Source organism: Ceratotherium simum, chromosome X, assembly GCF_057802395.1.
Source record: "Ceratotherium simum simum isolate JZ-2026a chromosome X, ASM5780239v1, whole genome shotgun sequence".
NCBI lineage: Eukaryota > Metazoa > Chordata > Mammalia > Perissodactyla > Rhinocerotidae > Ceratotherium > Ceratotherium simum.
In genome coordinates this window covers 6,534,440-6,559,208 of record NC_141940.1, presented here as the reverse complement: position 1 = coordinate 6,559,208, position 24,769 = coordinate 6,534,440, and the positions used below count along the sequence as shown (strand labels likewise).

Here is a 24,769-nt window from a genome sequence, read left to right as displayed (position 1 = left end):
TAGTTTCCTCTTGTGCTAATGGGGGCCATTTCTCTGTTATTGGAGGCCAGGGAAACAGACACATGGGTGAAATCAGAGCTAATATAAAAGCTCCATTCTAGAGAGAAGCTTCGTACCATCACGCCTTGCTTTGGGGGGTGGTAAATGGAACTTGTTCTTTCTATCCTTTTCCGAACAGCTAGTGCAGATGTTGGTGAAGCAGGGATTCCAGCAAGCTAGGCTGGAGAGAGAGAAACCAAAGGCCTTTGGTAAATTAAGAGTAAATTGAGTTTTGAGTGTTCAGTGGTTTTTATATCACCGTAACGTGACAAATTTCATTGTATCCGGGAGAAAAAATGTTCCTAACTTGCTAAGAGTGGAGAGTCCTTGAGTTGAGCTTTTTGGCTCAATTTCCCCATATGAAAGAGGATCTTCCCACTGATAGGACCAATTCACCCTGTCCTCATCAGTGTGAATAAACTTGAATTGTTCAGACCAATAATATGATTGATTCAGATTTCTGGCTTGAGCACTTCTTGGTGGGCTGTGGAACCTTTTTTTTCCTTTGGAAAACAAGCCCGGGAGTGTAAAGGTACATCAAATCATCAGGGGACAACCTATGCTTTCCTGTGGCCTCTGCAGGGCTCACAGGTTCAAACACAACCTGCCTGAATGGCGAGAACTTTCATTGAGTAGATAAAGAGGTCCTCATAATTATAAACTGCAGTAGGTAGAACAAGAGGCTAAATGCATAGCTGTGGTTTTAATTAGCTGGTGCTTCAAATCAGTAATTTTGATTTCAGTCAGAAATCAGTGACGTTCTGCACTGTGAAAGCCTCACCACCATGTAGTTCATTCCTCATTATACCTCGCCGTGTGAAGCTTTCAATACAACGCCATGCTGAGCAAAAAGGAAAAAGTTGGAGAGATTTGGTTGCCTTCCAAGAGCAATACAACTCTATGGAGATTACATTTATTCTTGCCAGAGATAGGAGAATTAACTGTTCTTTGTTATATGTGTTAAAAAATGCAGCAGGCAGTTTTTTTTGCAACAGATAACACCCATGTGCACACTCAATCTGCTATTCAGATTTTTGTCTGGAATTTGGTAGCTTAACGAACTGAGGCAAAACGCAGCCAACAGCCTCCAAACGAATCAAACCTGGGTGCACAGCCCTGCAAGTGCCCTGACTGCCGGCCATGTGAAGCGTTGTCGTGCAAGTTGAAACACGTTTCCTTTTCTTCTCCTTCTCCTTTTTTTCCTTCAGGGTTTTAATTATATCTTTCCCTCAGAAGAGAAGGAAGGTAGTTAGCAAAGCCAAGAGACCAAAGTACTTCAGTTCTCTTCATGGGAGAATTAAATGTGATCTATGGGCCTGTCACTCTGGGCTGTCAGGTGCACAGAATGAACAGAGAGCTAGGAAACTGACATCTTGTTCACATTCTTCGGAAGCATGAGACTTTGGCTCTTGTTTATGTGTGGAGGATCATATGCTATGGAAGGCAAGGAAATTGTGTCCTTGTTCTCCTTTGCAACAAACCCTCCTCCCATCCCCAATAAATATTGCTTTAACTTGTACCTTGACCTCCATCCCTGACACTCTATTTTTCTTACATTTTGACAAATTAATAATAGGTTTGGGTTATGCACAGCCGATGTATGGTGCTGAGGTTGAATCTCGTGCTCCACACTTCATGGACTGAAGATGTTACTATGCCTGGTTGATGCCACATCAGACTCCAACACAAAGGCATTGTGACACATGACAACTGTTTGGGGTTCTGATCTCAGCTTGTGAATGGAAATGAGAGCTGATGCTAGCAAACGTAATACCTATGGATGGCATCTGAGACTATGAATGACAGGCTGGCTTCCCGTTTCTGGAGTTGGCATCTTTCTTGACCAGGCAGGGCCCAGATGTGGGGCCTGGGCTTTGGGTAGAGCTCTAGAGGGTCTTTGTTTTGCCCAGACAGTGATAACAATTGCTGATCATACTCATGAGTGGCCCAGTGAGCTCTTATGTATCTGGTATTGTTTGTATTACAAAAACATAATGTACATTTAAACATCCTCTAAATGTTGCCACTACTTTAAAATGGAGAAATGAAGTGTTGTTTATCCAGAAGATAAAGCTATCAAAGTCACTTTGAATTTGTCAGTTCAAGGATTCCTGTGGAAAAAGGTGGATGATTAAGTGTAGTGGCATCTTACACTCCATGTGTATCAATATCTAGTTAAGCTGCCATCGATATTTCATACTCTGGGCTCTTATTTGGTGAATTAAAGTTATGATAATCATGAGCAAATAGGCTACCAATGATAGTCATTAAGGTTTGGGATGTGTTCGAACCTGTCGATTGGTTCAGTATATGGCTTGTAATTCCTTTAGCTGTTATGTTCATTTGCATGTCAATTATCTAATTAAATCTTACCATGGCAGTATTAACATGGGGAAGGAAAGCAACATTTACACAGCACTTGCTAGGCATTTTACGTACATTTATATAGTTTAAATTTGCCCAGCCTATATGTACTCATTTTGGGTAAGATTACAACCAAAAGCAGAGGAAAAAATCCGGTGAACAAAATACAATCCACTACTGTAAGACTTACAGATTGCAGTTTAATATGCACAGTCTTGCATGATGAGGAAAATAATTGATTTCTTAATAAGGAAGCATTACATTCTATAAAATCCCAGGGCCCAGAATCAGTCTTAGATATTGTCTGGAAGCTTTTGTATTGAGCCTCCAATGGGAAAGCCTGAAATGTGATGAGAGCCACAGAATTGCATAGTGTTTATAAAACATTTGTGTGTTAAGGTCATTCAAGTCTTTTTTTTTTTTTTTTTGTGAGGAGATCAGCCCTGTGCTAACATCCGCTAATCCTCCTCTTTTTTTGCCGAGGAAGACGGCCCTGGGCTAACATCCGTGCCCATCCTCCTCCACTTTATATGGGACGCCGCCACAGCATGGCTTGCCAAAGCAGTGCGTCGGTGCGCGCTCGGGATCCGAGCCAGCGAACCCCGGGCCGCCGCAGCGGAGCGCGCGCACCCAACCGCTTGCGCCACTGGGCCGGCCCCTAATCATTCAAGTCTTTTGACACTTCCTTTCATTGTTATTAGTTTGTTAAACCAGACCCCTTTCTTTGTGAAGAGTTTCCCAAAAAGGCTTCCAGTCACCTATGACACAAATTACGAGAAGACCAAAACAACAACAACAAAACAAAACTGAGTGTGAGTGATTGAGTGATTTGGTTTTCTGTGGACTTCCAAAAATGCCCTTACACTCTCTTGTGATTTAATTACAACACGCTAACTCTGACTATGGGATCAGGACAGAATCCCAGTTTATCTGCACAACATATTTGATAATTCCTTTGCCTTAGGACTTTGTGACATCTGTGAATTCTGAGCCCTGGGCAGTTGGCAGCACAATGCGACTTGAATTCAGTACCTTCCTGCACAGTGGGCTGACTTTTGGGGTGTCTTTAACTGCCTTTGGTAATCAAGCAAGGACAAGGGAAGAAGATTCTGCCATACTTAAGTGGTCATGAGTACAATTTCTAATAAGCAAGTTTCTGTTTTCTTCTGTATTCTGAAGAACGGGTCAGGATCTGAACCCCTTGGGAGTAAAGAGAAAGATTCTCTGCTCTCTATGCAATATCAATTTGAGAAGCCTCGACTTGTATTTTTTTTCCTTCTTATTGATAACAAGGGAGATCTAAATGACTTACATGACTAATTAATCTTTTTCTTCTTTTGTCTGTTTCTTTTTGTATCAGTCACTATGAACAAGACCGTAGTGCACTTAAAAAAAGGGAATGGGAGCGGAGGAATCAAGAAGTCCAGCAAGAAGATGATCTCTTTTCTTCAGGCTTTGATCTTTTTGGGGAGCCCTACAAGGTAGCTGAATACGTACGTAATTTATCTTTCTGGAAAATGGTTGCTTGTTACATTTTTGAATGCACTAATCACCATTCAATCTGTTTTTAAAGTACCCAAATCATTTCCAGGAGAATATATTTTACAAATGAAATATATACATACACTGTATTTAGGGCAATTGGAAGTTTCTGAGGAAGTCTTCAGAGACAAATTCCATCTTCTTTGGGGAGCACGGTATGATGTGAGAGGGACTTGGGAGACTTCCTGTCTCCAAGGAGTTCTTTACTGCCCAGCACTTCCTACAGCAAGGAATGCCCCCTTGATGCTTTTTCCCACTTTGATTGTCAGCAAGGCAGCCCCTGAAGACTTCATCAGAATGTCAATGGATATGTCTGTTTCTCCTCCCAATCAGTGCCATCCATCACAAGGCCACTGCTTTCCTTTTCCATTTTAGGTTGTTAGCAGCTGTTCAGTGGTTTGAGTGTTCTTTGAAAATCACTGTTCTAGAAGGAAGGGAAAAGTCAATCATTTTTTCCTGGTGGTTAATAATCATGGGTTAGGAGATTGCCTCAACCAGAGGAGGTAGTGTAGCTAGGTTGATTTTCTAGTAGTATTCTGGCTAGTGTGTATCTCCAATAGTGATCATTTTGCTATGTCTCCAAGTATTGATTTCACAATGACTGCCTCTGAACTTTCTATTTGGGGTGGAGGTTAGGGGAAGAATCTTGTTGAATTGCTGGCAGCTTGTAGGTTTTTATTGAAGTTTAGTAGCGGTGTAATTTTCTGTAATGAAACAAAAACGATGTAACAGATAAAACAACAATAGAGAAAATTTTCAAGAGTTGTGATTTTAGAAGGGCACTATTTAGAGGACAGTGGCTTCTGGAAAAGGAAAGTTCTTAATGAGGGTAGGATAGGCACAAATACTACTTTGGGGCAGAGAGGAAGCTGGATTGGTGACTAGTGAGACCAGAGTCTTGCTGCCTTATTCAAATTAAACAAACAGCCCTTGATTGAGACACTCAGGTGCCTTCCAAGTTTGGTAAGTCTGACAAAGAGACTTAGGTCACCTAAACTATTAGTTTTCAATTTGTCAATAATAGTATAATCCTTAAAAAAGCCTTTTGCCTATCTCAATTGATTTAATTTATATACTACCATTGACTATGTGTATTTAGAGATATAATTAGTTTAACAAGCATTTATTGGAGGCCCACTATGTGCTAGTCACGTCTTAGACTTGTGTATGAAGGGGAATAGGACCTGCCTTCAAGGAATTCCTTGTCCAGTGGCAGAGATCATCATGAATAAGTAAGGGCATGACTGCATGGTAACTGCTAGGAAGATAGGCAGGGGGATTAGTGAAGACTTTCTACCTCATACCTAGGAGTTTGGACACGATTCTGTACATGAAGAGAAGTCATTGCAAGTTTTTAAGTCAGGGCATGGCCAGAACAAAGAATTTTAAAAGATGATGTTGGAAGTGTGGAGAGTGGGTTGGAGGGAAGGGAAACCAGAGGTATCTCAGATAAAGAAGCTATTGTAGTTGACTAAGGGGAGTTCATGGCAGGCAGGATTTAAGGTAGAGAAAGGAAGTTGAAATGATGGGACTGGGTATCTGGTTGGATGTGGGGAGTGTGGGAAAGAATGAATGATTCCCATCTTTTTGACTTGAGAGGGTAGCGGTATTATTAACAGGTTGGTCAGGAGGACAACAGGGCTGGTGTTTGTAGAGAAAAAATAATTAGTTCTGTTTTGAGCATGTTGGGTTTGAGATGCCAGTGGAATATCAAGGGAGAGATATCTAGTATGCATTGGATATATGGATCTGGAGTTCATGTGAGCAGTCAAAAGAGAGAGAGTTAGGTGGCAATGCAAGCTATGAAAATGAAAGTTATCACTGAGTCAGATTACTGAGTTAGAAGAAGGACAAAGAGACTCTTGGGGAGTAGCAACATTTAAGGGGTAAAAGAAGTGGTGAAAGCAGAGGCCAGGAAAGGAAACTAAAAAGGAGTGAATGATCAGAGAGGTAGGAAGAGAACTAGGAGAGAATCATTTAATAGAAACCAAGGGAATAAAGCATTTTATGGAGGAAGAATTTGCTAGTTACATGTGTCAGAGAGATCAAGAAAGGTAAGGACTGAAAAGTAGCTGTTAGATTCGGCAGTTAAGGGATAATTAGTAAATTTAGGGAGAGTTGTTTTATTTGTTGATGGTGGTGGTCATTGTGGGAAGCCAAACTGCCAAGGGTTGAAGAGTAAATGGGAATTGGTAAAAGAAAGAAAGACAGTGAATGTAGACTTACTCTCGCAGAGAGTTTTTGTATGGAGGGAGGAAGAAAGGAAAATAAATTAGAATGTAAGGGAAGAGATTATATGGAAGGAAGCTTTTTTTAAAGTGAGAGAAACTTGAACGTGTTTAGAGATTGATGGGAAGGAACTAATGTCAATGGAGAAGGAGAGGGTGAAGATCAGGAGGGAGAAGTGATGGTGAGTGGAGCAAGGTCCCAGAGGAAATGAGAAAATACAAAATCGAGAGCATGTGACGAGTAATGAGCAATAGGGAGGAAGATGGGAATAGAATATTAGGATGAGAATAAAGCAGGAGAGTGGAAGGAAGATTGGGGGCAGGGCAGGAAGTTGTGGCCTCCATTTTTTTTCCAGAAAAAAAATGAAAGAGAGGTCAAAGGATGGTAGATGCCTCATCCCTTCTGGAGAAAGAGGAACAACGAGATGAGTTTTACATCTTATCTTTAGATGGGTTAGAAAAATGAGCTTTACTCAAAGGGCTCATTCTTAGAATTCAATATCTGCTCCGTGCTCAACACTATTATGAGGTGTAGAACCCCTGGTTTATTCCCCCTTTATAATTTTAAGTCCTGTTGAATTAATTGTCTTCTACCTTTAAGGTAAATACCATCCCTTGTTAATAAGGCCTTTAATATAGATGCATATTTATTTTTAGATGTAAGCAGTATATTTTTGAGTAGGCAGTTAAAAAATGTGTTATCAACATTGTCAGAGGTTTTCAAAAGCCATCTGTCTTGATAAGACAAGAGTATATCAGGTAAAGACACAGATGAGGACATTAGTCTAGTGTAGGACCAGACTTGTGGGATTAGTAGCCTGTTGCCTTTATGCTTCTTGATGGAGAAAAGCCTTTGTTCTTGAGTCAAGACTATGAATGAAAGGAATAATGCTAACAGTTGATGACCTAGTAATTCTCTTTCTTTCACTGTTGCTTTCATGATCAGCTGCCATCTTGTGCTGTGTCCATTTTTAGGGTTCCTTGGGAGATCACTGGAGAGTATGCCTCTCCTTTCCCTGTATTATGATACTATAACTGATGTGCACCTCCAAATCTCCCCAGACCTGGACTGATGTGGACACCCTTGAAGTATCTGGACATGCTAGTGGCAATGGGGATTCTAGAGCTGGCCTATGGTCCACTCATAGAGACAAGGACATACCACAGCTATTCCTTAGGGTTGTGGTGGGAATGCTTATCAAATTAAAAATCAAAATTGTTGGTGGTGGATCAGGACTTTCAGGAAACTTCTTGCCACTCTACAGCCTAAAACATGATCCTAATCACTTGTCCAATAGTGTTGGTAGTTCATAAACTAACCAATGAGCATCAGTCCCTGGGACCCACTTCCCTTTCTCGGCAGAAAGAAGAAATGGTGATCTCTCATGATCCTGGCTGATTTCTTTCCTTTCTTTGCTTTACCTCTACCATTCCTGGAATGGAAAGAATGTTGACCACCCTAGATTTGGTTGGTGGCGGGTAAGTTCTCTGTGTGGCTGCTTCTGTTGCTTATAACTTTGAAATCTGAGTTTGTGCTCTGCTGTTGAGGAGGATGTTCTCAAAAGTGCTTGAAAAATGTGAAGCCATTTACATGCCTAGGTTAGTGTGGAAAGATTGAGAGGGATGAGGAACTGTCATGTACCAATTGCCCACTGTGTGTCAGGCACTGTGCTAGGGCTTTATATGTGGGCTTGTTTGGTCCTTACAACAACGGGAGGTTATATTTTCCCCATATTCCCCATAAGGAATTTGAGGCTCAGAAAGGTGAGGTGGCTTCACTGCAGCTTTGTATCTGTGTAGGTGGTGAATCTAGACCCAGTTCTGTGTGATTCTCTGTCTGTAACAGGAAGCTGTTAATCCTCTGACAGGAAGTCAGAAGATCTGACAACTTTACCTCCTATGTGACTTTGCGGAAGAAACTTCATTTCTCTGATCTATAGTTTCCTCCTCTCTGAAGTGAATGATAATAGCTGATAATGAAAATACTACCTGATAACAATAACAACAGCTAACATTTTATAGCTCTTCACAGCTCAACAAGAATGAGGGAACCGAGGTGCAGAGAGGTTAAGTGGCTTACCCCAGGTCATTTGGGTCCGGGCAGTTAGAAGCCATATTGAGACCAGAGCTGCTCTGCTGACTCATATGGGTGTTGTAAGGATCAAGTCAAAGAACCCGGGAAACCTGGCTTTGAAATCTGCAAAGTGCTGTACAAATTCAAGATATTATCGTTATTATAATTAGAGTAAAGAAAGAAATAGCAACTTACAGCTTAGAGAGATTAACTGTAAAAATATTACAATTAGAAAAAAAGGAATTACTAAATCACATGCATTAGCCACAATGAAATAAAAGAAAAAAATGAACCTCAAAACTTAAATTATTTTGCTACATTTATTAAAAAGAAATACTATGGTACAATAGCCTCCTAGCACATTAGTCTGTAATGAAATTATACTACTGATTTGCAGATAGCATTAGAAGCAAACTGAGGCAACTTTGCATTTCCTGAAGTAATGAGAGGCAAAAAGCTTAAATAAAGGGGTGCTGTTAGTCATGAGCCACAAACCAGACATGTAATTTATGCCTGAAAATACTTGGAAAATGCATTTCCTTGATGATAGAGAAATTGTGATTACTTAGAAAATAATGGCTGCAGAGGTTACCTTTAAGGAATCAACCAATTATCTGGAACAGGAAGTAAAGAATTGGCCAAACTGAAAGAAGCCTATAATTGATTGAAATGGCTAAATTTCATTTTTGCCATGTTTGTAATGTTCAGTTGAGACTGCTAAGAATTCCTTGCTCCTTAATAGGGTTACTAAGACTCTGAAGGGCGAAAAAGAACAGTTAGTGTGAATCAGAAGTTGCTATGGTGTATAATGAGAATACATTGTGTAGGTGTACGTAAATGTATTTCAGGCCCCATTGGGTTTCTATCCAGTGGATCTCATATCTACATCTTGAGAAATTTACAAACTGGTTGACAGGTACCCACCTCCAATGGTGGGAAGGCAGAGAGAGGACTCCGGTGACCTGGACTGTACTGTTAATTATTTGGAGATCATTGAATGGTGGACTTCTTGAGGCTATATGTCTGTGTGTCCTCCGTGTCTAACCTTGCCTCATGAGTGTTTTGATTTTACCAGTCTGTGTCTTTAAGAATGACCACAGTAATTCCTACTTGTAGCCACAGCACGTCTGTTATGCAAAGCATATGGATCTTCCTTCAATCAGCAACTCAGAAAGTGTCGCCAGTGAACTCAACCTTGAACTGTCTGCTATGCAGTTCAGATCCAAGTTCCTCTGAGACAATTGCTCTGTAAGGAAGCTAGTCTAAAGGAGTTGACATCCCTCCATTCTTCCAGGTTATCCCAGCTCCACCCCATGTCATTAGTGCACAGGAAAGCCCCACACCTGGAACTATTAGCCTGGCCCTCTAACTCCACATACAGACATGCCTTCACTGAGTTAGACTTTAACGCAATGCTCTTGCTTTTTAGTCATCATAAGAAAATCCAAGTGAAGAACATCTTTGTGTCTTCTGTAAAATTGGTACTGAAAAAATTGTTTTGTTGTTGAAAGGTTCTTGTAACCAAACCAGTGAGAGGAATTCCTTTTCACATTTTAGTATCTGGCAACCATTTGTCTCGTTTAATGAATTAGGATATGCTATCTTCCATCAGACAAAGAGAATTCTATAAGCTATGAGCTTTTTCTTTTTGCCTTAGCCACCAAGAAGCTCAAAGTTCAATTTAATGTTCAATCACAGCAACCAAGTGAGTTTGACTTTTGCTTTTCTTTTTTTTGTGCCTTTTACTCCAAGCTATTGCAAATCCTTTATTTTGATATAGGCAGAGTATAAATTATAATTTGATTCTGTTCAATTCAGCAACAATTTATTGAGTACCTAATATGTACCAGACATGGTATTAATAAGTCTAGAAGATTTGAAGGTAAGTAAAACGTGGTCTCTGACCTTTAAGAGCTCATAGTTTTATGCAGGAAAAGAAATCATAACTGTAGTATACCCTATGTAGTAGGAGGTTGATTTTCTAGACTTATTGAGAGAACTTTCAATTTTCCTCTAATTTTATTCATGTAGACACAGTTTTAGACACTGGCCAATTTAGAAGTTCTCCTAATTTCAAGCATATGTTAAAACCTAGACATGGAAAAAAAGTTTAAGTATGCATCAGAAACCCAGATAATTATAACAGAAGACGTAAATGAAGAGCCATTAAAACCTAACTAAGGGTCCCTCCATTGAAGAAAAGATGAGAATGTTCCTTTTATTTGCTGCTGAACAGGAACAGGAATATGACTAGCTTGCTTGCAAGCAAATGGGCTTTGAGGTTCTTGGGTCCTGATGACGTTGGCCTGGAGAGAGTGAATGACTTCTCAGGGCTTTGAGGCATTATGGTCGTCTCTGTGACATCTCGGGGCAAGATTCTGATTCTGTAGAACTCTGTTTCAATGAGATGTCAATTAACTTTCAATGAAAGTCCAGTAAACTTTCAATGAAAGTTCAATAAATTGAACTTTAAACTTCCTGGTAGCTAAGGCAAAAAGGAAAAACTCATGGGTCATAGAATTCTCTTTGTCTCATGGAAGGAAGCATATCCTAATTCATTAAATGAAACAGTGTAAAATGAAAGGATTTAAAGTGGGAAATGAAATGGTGTTGCTTCCTCTTGTTGGGTCAGATCCTTGAAGATAGCCAGGTATTAGTGTTTGTTAGGCTATCATCTGACCCAAGAGGTAAACTGAGGGGCCGGAACAACCCTGCAAGTATTGAAAGCTTGCCTCAAATTCTTACTGGGCCCTCAGCACAATGAAATCTCTTTGTTTTGAATTTAGGGATTGAACAGAGAGACTGGTTTTGGCTGCTGCCCAAATGGTTCATTGTGCAACTCCATTGAAGGAGATTGCTATATACAAAGAGTTTATTCTTGCCTTAGCTGAAAAGTAATTTCTGCCATTAAAATTGACAAATCTAGGGACTTTCAGGGAATAAAAGTGATTTCTACCCATCTCTATCTATTAAATATGCCTTTCAAATGTACTTCTGAAAATGGAGCGATTATTCAACTGAGGATTATGTGTAATGTTAATTGTTTAATCACTACTTCAGCACCAAGGTTGCATGTGATGCAATGTAAGATGTTCTTGAGGATAAGAAAACTAAAATTGACATATATTTATTTGATTTCTAAAATTCCCCACCCCCAACAGAGCCCTCTTAGCATGTATTTAGCATACTTTTCCTTAATCTTTGAAATCATATTTCCAGAACTACCCTCACTTCTTTGGAAGTGTCTTGTATGATTTAACACATGATGTGAGTTGAATAGTGTATATGGTATGTGGAGATCATGCTAATAACGAGGCCAGGGTTTCCAGTTTGATTCCTTGTCTGGTTGTTCCTTCTGGTATCCTTTGATGGCTCCTCTTCTCCCAATCTCTTAAAGATTGATGTTCCCCAGGGTTCTCTCCTGAGCCCAATCTTCTCATTCTACATTTTCTTTCCCTAGGTGATTTCATCCATTTCCGGCACTTCACCCTCCATTCATCTGCATACTCTCCCATCTTCACGTACAGAGAACAGCACACAGCCCTACAACCTAGGTTTAGACTAAGAGACCAGACTTGAGTAGGCACACTCCCTGTGTATGCCAGGAGACTTGGCTGTGTTAAGGGTGTGTGAGAAATCTTAGATGTTAAACATCTATCTTTAGTAGAGGTTGTACTAGTGGGGAGGTGGTCACTCCTCCTACTCATAGACAACATGCTTTTGGCTCCTTGGACATGGAGGCTACATAGGTTGGGTGTCTTCCCCATCAAGTGGCCCTACTGCCACATGGCTCCATGGTTGCTGGTAGCCTTGTTTCACTGCAACATCTTGGGCCAGGGTAATGCAGCCTAGGCACAAAGAAATCCTTTGCCCTTCTGAATTCAGCAGCTTGTTTTGATAATATCTGTGGCAGGTAAAAGAGAATAATAAAAAGTCATTTTCTAAGATGAACAGCTGAGCTTTCATCAAAGTCATTTTCAAGTATATAGCTATCCAGCATTTTTTAGTTATGAAAGCTGTGCTTTCTATATTACAAAAACTCATGCCAGAACTTAATTACTTTAAAAACAATCACAGCCATTTAAATAAGATTAGTATACATATCCTACTGGGGATGGTATAGTTGGCATGTTGATTGTCCTTAAAATGATTTAGTTGCCAACATCACTTTGAAAATCTGACTTTGTTTTGATTTACTTAGGCAACAGTTTAAATTCTTGAATAAATTTCTCTAAATCGTTGAAAAGACACAGGAGAGCTTGAGTCACTGTTGATGAACAATTGCACCATTTCAAAGTAAACGAGTATGAATCATCAATATGTAAACACAATCGCCCCCAGAACTTGTAGGCAGACACCAGTAATTTATAGAGTCTTTTGAGTAAAAAGAATTAGATTCGCTTTACTCATGTTAGCTCAATTAGGTGTTGTTTAATCCCATGCCTTTTCTAAACTGAATGTAGTCATGATAGCACGATTTAACTGACTTCCTTATCCAATGGGATAAGCCTTTTTCATGGTGTAATGTAGGGCACAGTGCTGACGTGTCAAGAATAAACATAAGTCGAGCATTCCATTTTAATTCCAATGATCAGTAAGTGGAAGTTGTTAATCATAATGGAGAATGTAACAGTTCAGCTCATCTGACCTAAAATAAGTTATTTTGCTAATAAAATTCATAAACGATGTAATTTCAAACTTTCTCCCTATGAGCATGTTTAAGGACAGGCCAGGGAGTATACAAACGTTAATCACACAGCTCATTCCAAGAGGCCCTTTCAATAGTGTTATTGATTTTTTTCTTACATAGCACATGGAAAGTATGAAATTATATAGCAGCATGAGAATTTTTAAAGAACCCTATATGCTAGTCTACTTAGAACATCTGTTTGAAACATTAACATTAGGAAACACAAACCTATTCATTCTCTCTCCTCCCACCCCCATCTTTTTGTTATTTTAGACAAACAAAGGTGATGCACTTGCCAGCCGAGTCCAGAACACGCTGGGAAACTATGATGAAATGAAGGATTTGCTAACTAACCATTCTAATCAGAATCATCTAGTGGGAATCCCAAAGAATTCTGTGCCCCAGACTCCCATCAACAAAAATGAACCAAGCTTTTTTCCAGAACAAAAGAACCGAATGATCCCACCTCACCAGGATAACACTCACCCCTCGGCACCAATGCCTCCACCTTCTGTTGTGATACTGAATTCAACTCTAATACACAGCAACAGGAAATCAAAACCTGACTGGCCACGAGATACTCATAATGCTAGCATTGTACCGGCCAGCCAGGCTTGTGGTCAGCCAAACAAGATGCAGCCATCTACACAGGAGCAGCCCCAAGCCAGACTGGAAGACTTCTTTGTCTACCCAGCTGAACAGCCTCAAGTTGGACCAGTTGAAGAGTCAAACCCGTCTGCAAAGGAAGACAGTAATCTCAAGTCCAGTGGAGGGGATACATTCAAAGAAATCTTTCAATCTAACTCACCAGAAGAATCTGAATTTACAGTGCAAGCGCCAGGGTCTCCCCTAGTTGCCTCATCTTTACTAGCTCCCAGCAGTGGTCTTGCAGTTCAAAACTTCCCACCTGCGCTTTACAGCAAGACAAGCGTGGGGCAGCAAAAACCTACTGCTTACGTCAGACCCATGGATGGCCAGGACCAGGCACCAGACATCTCTCCAACACTAAAACCTTCGATTGAATTCGAGAACAGCTTTGGGAATCTGTCATTTGGATCACTCTTGGATGGAAAACCCAGTGCAGCCAGTTCAAAGACTAAACTGCCAAAGTTCACGATTCTCCAAACAAGTGAAGTAAGTAATTTTAAAGTTTTGTTTGTTTTGTTTTGTTTTTTTAGTTCGCTGCTCTAACCTTTATAATCAAGTATTCACAAGCAGCTCTTATTTACCTTCTTGAGCCATAAATGAGACTCTTCAAGGTCAGAGTCAGATTCTTGATCTTCTGTCACTTGTGACTTGACTGATTAACACTCTGCAAATACAGTTAAATCTCCATAATTTGGAGTGACAAAAGACAAGGTCAGTCTGAGTGAGTGAAAAGTGGGATTTATAAAATAGTTTCAGAGAATGCATTTGTAGTAATATTATGTGCAAATTAATGACATTGGAGATTTTAATTGGTCATAAGCAGTATGAGGTCATGAAAAGATTGTGAGTCACCATAGGCCTTGAGTAGCCAATAGCATATCATAAACATAAAACACAGAAGTTCCTTAAGGTACAAGAACATACAAGTGTGATTTGCTGGAACCAGAAGTGACAGGCATTCTTTAAGAATCTTAGTTTCTTGAGTGCTTGCAGGACCGTTCCTTGGCAAGACCTTAATGTTTTCTTCTGTATTGCTCAATCTTCCCTTCTGCATCACCTTCTTGTACAGGTACTTACATAGCCCTCTTATACTACCTTGATCCCTTCTGTCAAAGCTAAAGGCATTATGCTCAACCAAAATCCCACTGGGTTTAGAATGACTAAATGTCCTGCCCATCTCAGAAACCATTGCCTTGTAAAAGAGAAGTCCAGAGGGACCAAAGCCTCTCCCGAAGGAATGACTTGCTAATGATTGGATCCCAGACGTTGTGGCCCCTGGGTGGGGGACATGTATTGGGTGCTCCTCACATACCACCATGTAAGCGGCTGCCTACTGCACCTGAAACGCTTGATTGGAAGAAGCCACTGCTTTTAGATTGGATTCCTGTTACTGGTGACTAAAAGCTTCAAAAAACACAGAGGAAGAATGTAGGTTGAAATTCTTACTCAATAGGAGTCACAGAGAGTCTGTCTGAATTGTTGCAGATTCCAAATTAGTGGTGTCTAAATTAGAAAAGTCTAACCATATGTGCCCTCTGGCTCTCCTTCCTTTGTTCATACTCAGCAGATGCGGTGATTTCAGAGGACTATGGGAGCACAAAGGAAGGGAGGAGCGGGGCTGTTGATTGTATTTTCTGAATGCATGTTTTCAGTATTGTTTCCTTTCTGAGGCAGTTTTGCTTTTTGTATCATCATTCATCAAGTCTTGTCAAGCTTCCTCCTAAATATCTCTCCAATCCATCACCTCTTCACCCTCACTGCCTTCGAAGCACTGGGAGCATCTCTCGCCTGTACTACTGTGATAGCCCCTCATATCTGGTCTCCCTCCCTTTAGTCTCACCTGTCTTCCAAACCATCCTCCATGCAGGCTGATCTAATGGGCAGATCTGACTATGTCACTCCCTGCTTTGGATTCTTCAATCCCTTCTCATCGCTTCCAGGAAAAAGTCTTAGTCCCTCATACAAAGCTCTTCACTCTGATTTCATACTCCCTTTCTGACCTCCTGTTTCACTGATTCTTCATATGCAGATAAAATCCAAGCCAAGTGGAGCTATCTGTGGTTCCCCGTCATGTCATGCATTATCACACTTCCTTGCTTTTGTGCCTGCTGTCCCCTCAGCCTAGAATGTCTTTCCCTACCCTCCCTTGTCTTTCTGGTGAAGTCCTTTTTCTCCTTCAAGTCTACTCAGTTGTCACTTTCTCTGTGAAAGCTTCCAATTCCACCAGGCTAAATTACAAACTGCTTCCTCTGGGTTCCTCTGGCACCTTATATACACCTTGACTGGCACTTATTTCATTGTATTATAGTTATCCGTTTATGTGTGTGTGTCCTCTATTAGACTGTGAGCTCCTTGAGAGCAAGGCATGTCTCATTCTTCTCTGTATCCCAAGTGCCTAGCAAATGCTTGGCACATAGTAGATACTCAATAAATGTTTGTTGAATGAATGAATTTTAAAAATGGTTGCTTGATTACATTTTCTAAGCCATAATGTTAATCAAATAACATGAACAAAGGTGAAAAATTGCTAGAAAATCCATCCTCAATTATGGTTCTTTAATTGTACTCTGTCTGCCTGTGTCTTATTCTGCTTTGCTTCTGCACAATCCTAATCTTAATTTCCACTGGATGACTTAATACAGGATTGTAATACTTAAAAACCAAAAAGAAACCTGCTTTGAAAGAGGAGGAGTATAATGAGAGGCTGGGATATTATTCTTGTCCCTTCTCTTGCCCTGATATCTGCTGTTGTTCCCTCCTTACATGACAGTGCCATCCCTCAGGACTAGTCTGGAAATGGCCCATCAAGAGGTCTGTCAGCCTGTGTCCATACCTCATTAGCAGAGTGATAGGTCACAGACCCAGTGAGATCCACTCCATTGTAAGCCTCTCTCTTATACATTCACAACATGGCTGACCCAGATTCAGAAACAACTTCATGCTTTCACTCAGTGCTCTGGCACACCAAGGAGAGGTACATTTCCAACGAGAGTCTGAGCTGTCATCAACTCTGGAGATGACGATCCAAAGAGCAACGTGTGTGCACATAGCCTTTGTGATGGTGACGGTGCGAATAGGCTTTGGTAGAGCCTTCTATGAAAAATGGGTCAGGTGCAATAAAGTCATGAAAAGAGATCAGTGAAGAAAGTACTTATTTTAAAATATAGGTCTCAAGGAGAGATTTGAAAGAGGGGTAGAGAGAAGCTTAGGGCCCTGAAGTCAGGAGAATATGCAGGCTTCAAGGGTAATGTGAAAACCAAAAATAGGAGGAAAAGAAATGAGAAGTTAGACAGCCTAACAGAGAACTTAGAAGGGTGTAGATTAAACATGGGCATCAATATAGACAGGGTGAAGCATTATGGAGCTTTGAACCTAATGGAATTTATGTGGCTAAAACTCTGACCAAGTCTGGAAATTTGCCCTATTAAATCTTGATGCACTTTTCAAAAGCACTTAGCATTAGAATTCAGCCCCAGTCCCTGGCGCCAAGAGTTCCAGTCATTGGGTTCTGGGTTCCTAGTCAAAGTAGCCATCTTCGATGAATGGTAGCATTACTTTGAGTTATTACTATAAAGGCTTGTCCATAGAGCAATCACAGGATTTCTTTGAGTATTCCCAACTCTTTCCCTGCCTCTAGTGACAAGAGGCTGACATGTGTTAGTGAAGTGCATTTGGGAGGTGTAGGGGGTTGAATGACCAGAAAACAGACAGCATCCTAAGATATACAAATAATCAGATACAATTATATTTGTGAGTTGAGAGATCATAAACTGTCAGTGACGTGAAATGTGCATGTGCGTGTGCTCATGTTCGTTTACATGTCTATGCTTGTGTAAATAGTGGGGAAATTTTAATTATTTCTTATCCTTGAAACATTTCCTTGCTTCTTAGAATTTCTGTATCAATAACAAGGATACCAGGGGCCGGCCTGGTGGTGTAGTGGTTAAGTGTGTGCGCTCCGCTTCGGTGGCCCGGGGTTCACAGGTTCGGATCCTGGGCACACACCGATGCACTGCTTGTCAAACCATGCTGTGGCGGTGTCCCATATAAAGTAGAGGAAGATGGGCACAGATGTTAGCCCAGGGCTGATCTTCCTCCGCAAAAAGAGGAGGATTGGCATCAGATGTTGGCTCAGGGCTGATCTTCCTCACCTGCACAAAAAATAATAATAATAAGGCTACTAGAAGTCTAATCAACTTTATTCCAAAGGTCAGCTTTTCAATTGAAGCATGCTTTTTAAACAAATAATTTATTTGTTTATTTAAAAACTTATTACAGAATTTACTAACATTCCAGGCACCCCCAAAAAAAAGACTGATGTGTTCTTGCAGTTGGGCTTAGAAGAATTTTCTGGGAAGTGCATCTGAAAACAGTAAGAGGGCTATTTATATCAAGTGAGCGTTGCTTGCAGATGGTGTTTAATTAGGAAAAGAATTTGTTAATAATTTCATTACAGATGTTTTTGTTTATTTTTTCATTAGGATAAAAATCTTCCAGTGTAGATAGCTTTGCATTTTGGTGCAATTTGTTATTAGTATTGTTTGGGAAGTAAATAATTGCATGCAAATGAAAGGATCAATGACATGTATTAAGTGTTTCCATCCTAAGTGAATAAGCTTTCATAAGTACAATACTAATGTGTGGAGTGTCATCACCATAAAGGGTCATTTGCTTTACAAGCTGCTCTTGACTGTGACATAAGCTATCCGAGGCTCCAATTGCCCCCAAATTAGGAGTCTCTTAGAAAAGTTTAATGGAATTGATATGAATGATGGTATTTGGCTTTAGCTTATTTTAGTGTCTAGCTTTCTCAACGAGCTGAAAAGTTATTGCGCACATTTGTGATTGTGCCCGTTTTGTTTTATATCCTATGCAGTGAACACTGTGGTTGTACTTAGCTTTATATGTTATGAGGTAGATAGGAAGCTCAGGTCACTTGTGTGCGAACTGCAGACGATGTGGGAACTTCCCATTCATGTGCTGGATGTGCCTGGGCAGCTACACGGAAACTGTAGAGGCAGCTCCTTCAAAGAACGGAAGGTCATCCAGCTGCTGTGTGCAACCCATGCTAAGCATTTTCCACTTGATGTGCATCACGAGTTGATTTTTTTTGTCCATTCTTATGGAAATAAAATAGTATCCAGTCTAAGGCTGTAACTGGTCTAATTTCCACCCCGTTGGGAATGAATGCAGACAACTCTAAAAATCCTTGCACTTTCAGGGTGCCAGCAGAGACCTTGACCTTAGCATTTATTCTATAGAAGCGTAGGAGCCTTTGTATATCCTTTGCCAGTCCATCACCTAATGGTTGCTTTTTGTTTGTGCTTTTTTGACTAACACTTCCAACTGCTTGGTCTCATCGGTATTAAAATTTGTTTTCCTTACCACACCTCTTCATTTCCCCCTAATTTTAGTGTCTCCCTAAGCTGAATGAAGTGGCCCCAACTGAACATCTGAAAAGGATAGTCAGTAATACAATTAGAAAAGCCTTGTGTTCTTTGTGGTGGAGATGTCGGAGATGCTAGGAGAGGATGCAGTTAAGGTTGCCGTATTTCCGTGATTAGGAAAGGTGTCTTGGTGAGGGGCTGCTGAGACCATGCTCGCAATCGTAGGGCTGTTTCACTAGACATTGATACATACGAGTAAGCCTAGAAGGTTTCACAGAGATAGAATACAAGATAGGTTTTGAACTTGGCTTTGAATAACTGTGTGGAATTACAGTAGCTGAAGAGGGATCTGGAAGGCGGTTCCTATGTGTACAAATTAGTGATGGGTCGAGAGAAAGGCAAGTACAAAAAAGGGAGGTGAAAACATGCAAGGTGTGTTGTGAGGATAGACCAGTTTGTCTGCAGCTGTGGATTTGTAGGACCAAAGTGAGATAGGGCTCAAAGCCAGGCTCTTAAGTGTCTTGAATGCCTAGGCAATGTGGCAGCCAGATTGGGATGCTGAACTTGAAACTTCACTTTCCCAATGGCTTCACGGGTGGTGATCTAGGAACTCTCTCAAGCCAGCTGCTCTTACCAATTCAAGCAGTAATTTCTGAGCTCCTGTGTTCTCCACTCCCTTACAAGAAAGCACATCTCATTTCTTGCCCTGTAGGCATCAGCTTTTCCTCAACATGCTTTCCCAAGGCTCTTTCTAAAGTAGTGCTGACATGGTTGTTCTAAACGATGCTCTCCTTCCCTGGGAGTCCCTGTCCTTCAGTAGTCCCTTTCCCGCCGTTTCTCATTAGCACTGGGCAAATTCAGGAAGAGATCTGAACTTTGGCTTAGTAAAGATTATGTAAATGCCTGGGTTTCTTTTTTTTTCCTTCTTATTTCCTCAAGTCCTGTTCTTTTGAGTGTATATTTTCTTTTCTAAGGCTATATGTAAGTGATTCTAGCCATCAGCATCCTGGAACAATGTCAGCTCTTTCAACATTCCATGTATTAAATGAATTAGACTATTTGATTTCAGCACAACTGTCTTGGTGTTCTGTGTTTTTAAATCTCTTGTCACTTTTAACGTTTTTTGGTTGGAAAGAAGCCAAAAGACTGATTTATTCTTATTCTGTTAAAAAACCCTTCGATTCTTATACTATGCAAATTTAAATCATCATTAATAATGATACATTTTAAAGCATCACTATTTATTAATAATTGTAGTGATTCTTTAAGAGATAGCTGAGAGTAAATCTTATGTGAGGGAACGTGTGATGTATTACAGAGTTTGGACGAGGTCTACTGAGATGTGGGTTCCACTTGACCTGGACTTGCTTTGTGAACTTGAGAGGTGCTTTCACATGGGGAGTTTAGACTAAGTCATCAGTGAGTTTTCTTCCAGCTGTAAACCTCTGAAGGCGTGCTCGTCCTTTGTGGTTAAGCCCAAACCCACCTTGTTTGTAAAGTCACTTCAGCCATTCCCTCCCTCATCCATACCCTCCAAGAGTGTGGGCTTTAGAACAGTGTGGAGGCTTGTGAGCCCTGCCTGCCTGCACACTTCTCGCTACCACCCTTCAGAGCAGTTGGGGAATTTTTAAGACTAGGTAAATTGGGGGAAACTAGAATTGGATCTTCTTTAGGAATTGGATACCCAGTCAGCCTGGAGTATTATTATATTTCAATTCATTTTTTTAAAAGATAAACAGCTATATGCTGCATTTCACTGCAAAACACCAAGGTGTGAACTCAGGAAATAGCCTCCTAATCCTTTTGTCACCACCCACTAACATAATGAAAGATGGAGAACTTCTATTTTCGCATTACTTCTAGGAAAATATTTTGACAGATTCAGTATGCAGTAAAGTGATAAGCTTTTGTTACGTGTGTTCCAAATCATCCTGTTATCACTGGATATATCGATTAGCTTAGTACATTCTGAGCCAGTCATAAAAACAGACTGCTCACATTCTGCGTTAAAGAATAAGAAAAATTGACAGGTAGATAACCATATTGATTCAACCCCAATCGTGAATGCGAAGGGCTTTAGAGAGGAGTTATAAAACTCTTTATGGCTGTTGTAAGTCTCTTTAGTATTTTTTTAATTGTTGTGAAAGCAAATAATCTTTAATTAACTATCTTTTTAGAAAGTACTGTGCTTTGGATACCAAATAGAATTTATAATATAGGTGACAATAACCAAAAGCTTTATACTTTATAGTTTACAAATGCTTTTACATACATTGTCTTATATTTTTCCAGCTTTACCGAGGTATAATTGACAAATAACAATTGTATATGTTCAAGGTGTACAATGTGATGTTTTGATATACATTGTGAAATAATCTCCAAAATCAAACTAATTAACATATCCATCACCTCATATAGCTGCCATTTTTTGTGTGTGTCGTGACAACATTTAAGATCTGCCTTCTTAGCAAATTTCAAGTATATAATACAGTATTGTTAACTACAATCACGTTGCTGTGCATTAGATCTCCAGAACTATTCATCTTGCATAACTGAAACTTTGTACCCCTTGACTGGCAGCTCCCCATTTCCCTCTCCCCGCAGCCATCTTATTTTGATCCAATTCTAACTGAGTCTGGGATTATTATCATTCTCTTTTCATAGATGCAGAATCTGTGAGAAACTCAGAGAGACTAAAGGTCTCTTGCCTAAAGTCACACAACCAGCATGTGGCCATGCTGGGACTAGAACCCAGGTCTTCAGTGCCATTTGCACAATGGCATTTGGTGTACAGTGTGCTACTATATATGTATGGGTTAATTTTCTAAAAGCAGCTTCTCTACTGGCACATAAGCGGCAAGAGAATAATGAGCTGAATCCAGCTTAAGTTGAAATTCCCTTGCTGGGTTCATATTTCAAAAGTCTGGGGCCAAACATACCAAAAGAGCAATTTTTCTTGTGGTATTACAGGTTACAGTCATGTGTTTTTCATTTACAAATATGGTGAGAAGTAGTGTTTTTGCAATATTCTGAAATGAGTAACATATGACACACCTTGTTAGAGGACCTTTTCTTGGTTCCTAACGTTTCTGAGTTTTTGTCTATTTGGTAGGATGACTTTAGCAGAATGCCCAGACAACATAGCTAAAATCTGGACTTCTGTGACTGAAACACAACTACCCTCAAGATGAACCTTAGATGTGAATGAGAGGTCAGTAAAAAGTGGGCATATAAATAATTGCTATAGGAGGAGTAAAATTTCTCTCAAATGTTTGAGCCCCCCAAGTAGATTAATTTTAAAAACTTATGGATCATCAAATTACAAGAGTAGTTAGCAAGGACCAGGCAGGATCTCTGGCTTTTATTCATAGATACTAGATGGGTGAGTCTCCCTGTACCTCAGCAAAAGAATGCAGGTGATCCCTAGGCTGCCTCCTCAGAAAATTATTGTAAAAATAAGTGAACTAAAAAGCTGTGAAAGGTCTTTGAAAAATTACAGGACTCAAAATGGAAGATATATTAGATTTCTGTAGATGCCATAACAAAGTATCATAAACTGGGTGGCTTAAAACAACAGAAATGTATTCTCTCACAGTTATGGAAGCTAGAAATTAAAAAAGGTGTCAGCAAGGCTGAGCTTCCTCCAATCACTCTAGAGGAGAATCTTTTCTTGCCTCTTCATAGCATCTGGTGGCCCCAGGCATTCCTTGGCTTGTAGCAGCATCGTTCCAGTCTATGCCTTCATCTTCACATGGCCTGCTACTCTGTATGTCTCTCATGTCCTCTACTTTTCTTATAAGATTTAGGGCCCACTCCATATCCAAGATGATTTCATGTCTAGATCTTTAATTATATCTGCAAAGACCATATTTCCAAATAAAGTCACATTCTAAGGTTCTGGGGAGACATGAATTTTAGGGTGACACTGTTCAACCACTATGAGAGAGATTATTCTTCACACTTTCCAGGCTGGGAATGGAGGGAGATCAATGTTCATTGTGAAATGCCCAAGTCAGTCCATAGAAGAGAGGTGGGTTTCCCCAACTCAGAACTGACTTCAGATTTAGTCCACAATGGTTCTGAGCAAAATTCTCTTTAAGCTCTTCAGTTTGACTGTGCCTATGTGAAAGATAGTTGTTGTGGATAAACTGTGTAAATACAATTGTGCAAAACTTATTTTTAAAAATCTTTTAGCGTAGTAAGTATCAAGTTTTTCCCAATTAAATAATAGAGAAAAAAGCATTTGTCAGTGCAGTTGACTCGATTACGGCTAGATCTTAGGTGGGCAAACCTTTTCTGTAAAGTAAATATTTTCAACTTTGTGGGCCATACAGTCTGTGGTAATTACTCAACTCTGCCATTGTAGCATGAGAACAGCCATAGACAATACATAAACAAATGGGCATGGCTATGTGCCAATAAAATTTTATATATGAATACTGAAACTTAAATATTACATATTTCCATGTGTCACAAAATATTCTTCTTTTGATTTCTTCCAACCATCTTACAGTGTAAAAACCATTCTTAGCCTGTGAGCCATACAAAAACAGGCAGTGGGCTGGATTTGACTTGCAAAACTTAGTGTGCTGACCTCTGGGCTAGATCTAGACAAAGTTTCAGACAGCAAAAACTATTTGACTTGCTCTGCCTGTCATCAACAGGAAGATGGCTTTGAGCAGAGAGAGGAGGAAGGTCAGCCTTGCAACTTGTAGAGAGCAGAATCCTAGAGTCAGGAGAGGTATCTGTAGTCAAGATGGCACTGGCCAGTGGAGTAGAGGCTCCTTCAGGCCTAAAGACAGGTGGATAAGAAGGCTTTGTAGCTAGGATTAGAAATGCTCTTCAGGGGCTGGCCCCATAGTGTAGTGGTTAAGTTCGGCATGCTCTGCTTTGGCAGCCCAGGGTTTGCTGGTTCGCATCCCAGGCGCAGACCTACACCACTCGTCAGCCATGCATGGTGGCAACCCACATACAAAATAGAGAAAGATTGGCACAGATATTAGCTCAGGGCTAATCTTCCTCAAGGAAAAAAAGTGGAAGATTGGCAACAGACGTTAGCTCAGGGTGAATCTTCCTCAGCAAAAGAAAGAAAGACAGACAGAAAGAAAGAAATACTCTTCAACACTACAAATCACACTTCCATTCATGAGGGTCTTTTTCCTTAGTGAATCATGAGGTGAAGGTCATTTTGTCTTTTGTTTTCTTAGAATTGGAGTGCCTGAGCTACCAGAGCAGGGAACCATTTGTATGTCCAGTCTTGGGCTCAGAATCACAGGATGCAAAGAGATGACCTCAGAGATAACCACTAAAAGGAAGTCAGTCCTATAATTTTATCTATGGAGAAGAAGAACCTAGTCCAAACCCAATCAGGATTCTGGAATCCCTTATGAATCGGGAGAACTAAAGTATATATTTGACTTGGGTGTGGGTTGGTAGGGATTTCTGAGATTCTAGGAATAGCAAGTCCTCTTGCACAGCCTGTGACTTTGGGTTAAGTGGGGTAAAAGGACGGATGGTCTGTGGCAGCCCCTACAGACTCTTCATAGCTGATGTGTAGGGGTGTTTGTGTATGTGTGTGCACATATGCATGTGCCAGTGTCCATGTGTCTCTCTGTGGGGGCCTGAGAAAGCCAGTGGACTTCTTGGAGGAGAAGGCTAGAAAATGATGGCTTTCTTAGTACTTCATGAAGTTTTTGCCTAGCCTCCAGGGCAGTATCTAGGTTTTGAGGCAACTTAGAAAGAAGGAGTGACAGGAGAAAGGATCTATTTCCTTAAGGCTTTAAAGATGAAATGAGGT

The 24,769-nt window shown here is 40.3% G+C and overlaps 1 protein-coding gene across 4 annotated transcripts in view; it reads left to right on the top strand.

Annotated features, from left to right (window-relative positions):
• AFF2 (ALF transcription elongation factor 2) overlaps positions 1–24,769 on the top strand; it is a 470,121-nt gene that overhangs the window by 145,431 nt on the left and 299,921 nt on the right. For 2 of the 4 annotated variants that reach the window (XM_087427395.1, XM_087427393.1), the window contains exons 2-3: positions 3,764–3,884; positions 13,211–14,071. In XM_087427395.1, the coding sequence (XP_087283521.1) occupies positions 3,764–3,884; positions 13,211–14,071 (982 nt within the window). Of the gene's footprint in view, positions 1–3,763; positions 3,897–13,210; positions 14,072–24,769 lie in introns of all 4 variants that reach the window. The other 2 variants (XM_087427394.1, XM_087427392.1) reach the window with 1 other exon arrangement.